Source organism: Eimeria tenella, genomic scaffold, assembly GCF_000499545.2.
Source record: "Eimeria tenella Houghton genomic scaffold, Eth_scaff4521, whole genome shotgun sequence".
NCBI classification, from domain to species: domain Eukaryota; phylum Apicomplexa; class Conoidasida; order Eucoccidiorida; family Eimeriidae; genus Eimeria; species Eimeria tenella.
Genome location: NW_013545449.1, coordinates 1 through 1,397, shown reverse-complemented (window position 1 = coordinate 1,397; position 1,397 = coordinate 1). Strand labels below are relative to the sequence as shown.

Sequence of the window (1,397 nt, the reverse complement as noted above, 5' to 3'; positions counted from 1 at the left end):
CCCCAACCCCCAACCCCCAAACCCTAAACCCTAAACCCTAAACCCTAAACCCTAAACCCTCACCGCAGACGAGGGAAGTGACGACTGCGACGACGTTGACCGTGAGTTGGAACTCCAAAAACTTTTGAATGTTTGCATAAATGCTGCGGCCCCACTTGACAGCAGAAACTAAACTTTCGAAGTTGTCGTCCAGCAGCACAATGTCTGCTGCTTGCTTCGCCACCTCCTTCCCTGCGCGCAAACCCTAAACCCTAAACCCTAAACCCTAAACCCTAAACCGCCTAGGCGCTCCAGGCCGTGCCGCCTTCTTGCGTCTCTGTCGGCCACAAACCCTAAACCCTAAACCCTAAACCCTACTGCGCCTAGGCGCTGCAGGCTGTGCCGCCTACTTGGGTCTGTGTCGGCCACAAACCCTAAACCCTAAACCCTAGGCCGTGGGACTCTATGCCCGAAACCCTGTTGCCGCCCAAACCCTGAACCCTAATCTTGGCACCCAAGGCAAACAGGAAGAGCAGGGAACGCTCCAAGGCTTACAGTTTAGGGTTTAGGGTTTAGGGTTTGTACTAGAGCAGCTGCGCTTAAGGACCGGCGATGTTTGAGCCAGGCCATACGGCCTAGGGTTTAGGGTTTAGGATTTGGAGAGATGTGATGCCCAAGTCCAACCCCACTTCTGCCATCTGTGCAGTGCGGCCTAGGGTTTAGGGTTTAGGGTTTGTGATTCCTTTATTTGTTTTTTGCACAGCTAGGGTTTAGGGTTTAGGATTTGTAACCTGTTGATCCCATGGCGAATCCGACATCTGCGGTCTGTGCAGTAGCTCTTAGGGTTTAGGGTTTAGGGTTTAGGGTTTATAACCTGTGCAACCCAGGGCATCCCTCCGTCTGCCCTCTGCGCAGCAAGTATTAGGGTTTAGGGTTTAGGGTTTAAGCTTTCGGGTTTGGACCTGTAACTTCCACAGCGAATCCCACAACTGCAGCCCGTTTAAGTCTGTTTCAGGGTTTAGGGTTTACAATCGCTGATTCAGATACCGAATGCACCTTCTCCCCACTATGCATCAACACTGCTAGGGTTTAGGGTTTAGGGTTTAGGGTTTGGACCTGTGACGCCCATGGCGACGCCCACGTCTGCAGTCTGTAGACCAGGTACTAGGGTTTAACATTTGCACCCCGCGCTTCCCACAGCAAATGCGCAGCTCCCCCCCGCCCGTTAACAACTTCTAGGGTTTAGGGTTTAGGGTTTAGGGTTTAGGGCTTAGGGTTTGCACCTGTGACGCCCATGGCGAAGCCCACGTCTGCAGTCTTGAGCGCAGGCGCGTCGTTGGCGCCGTCGCCAGTCACAGCCACGACAGCGCCCAACTGCTGCAGCCCCAAAACGAGGGCGAACTTGTCTAGGGGCTGGG

General features: G+C 54.0%; 1 protein-coding gene across 1 annotated transcript; it reads right to left on the bottom strand.

Annotated features, from left to right (window-relative positions):
- Positions 1–37: 37 nt before the first annotated feature.
- Positions 38–1,275, bottom strand: ETH_00038670 (uncharacterized protein; the record flags this gene model as incomplete). The annotated part of the gene is made up of 2 exons (XM_013380156.1): positions 38–231; positions 1,263–1,275. 2 exons carry the CDS (start codon positions 1,273–1,275, stop codon positions 38–40), a joined length of 207 nt encoding a protein of 68 aa, XP_013235610.1.
- Between the last annotated feature and the right edge of the window lie 122 nt (positions 1,276–1,397).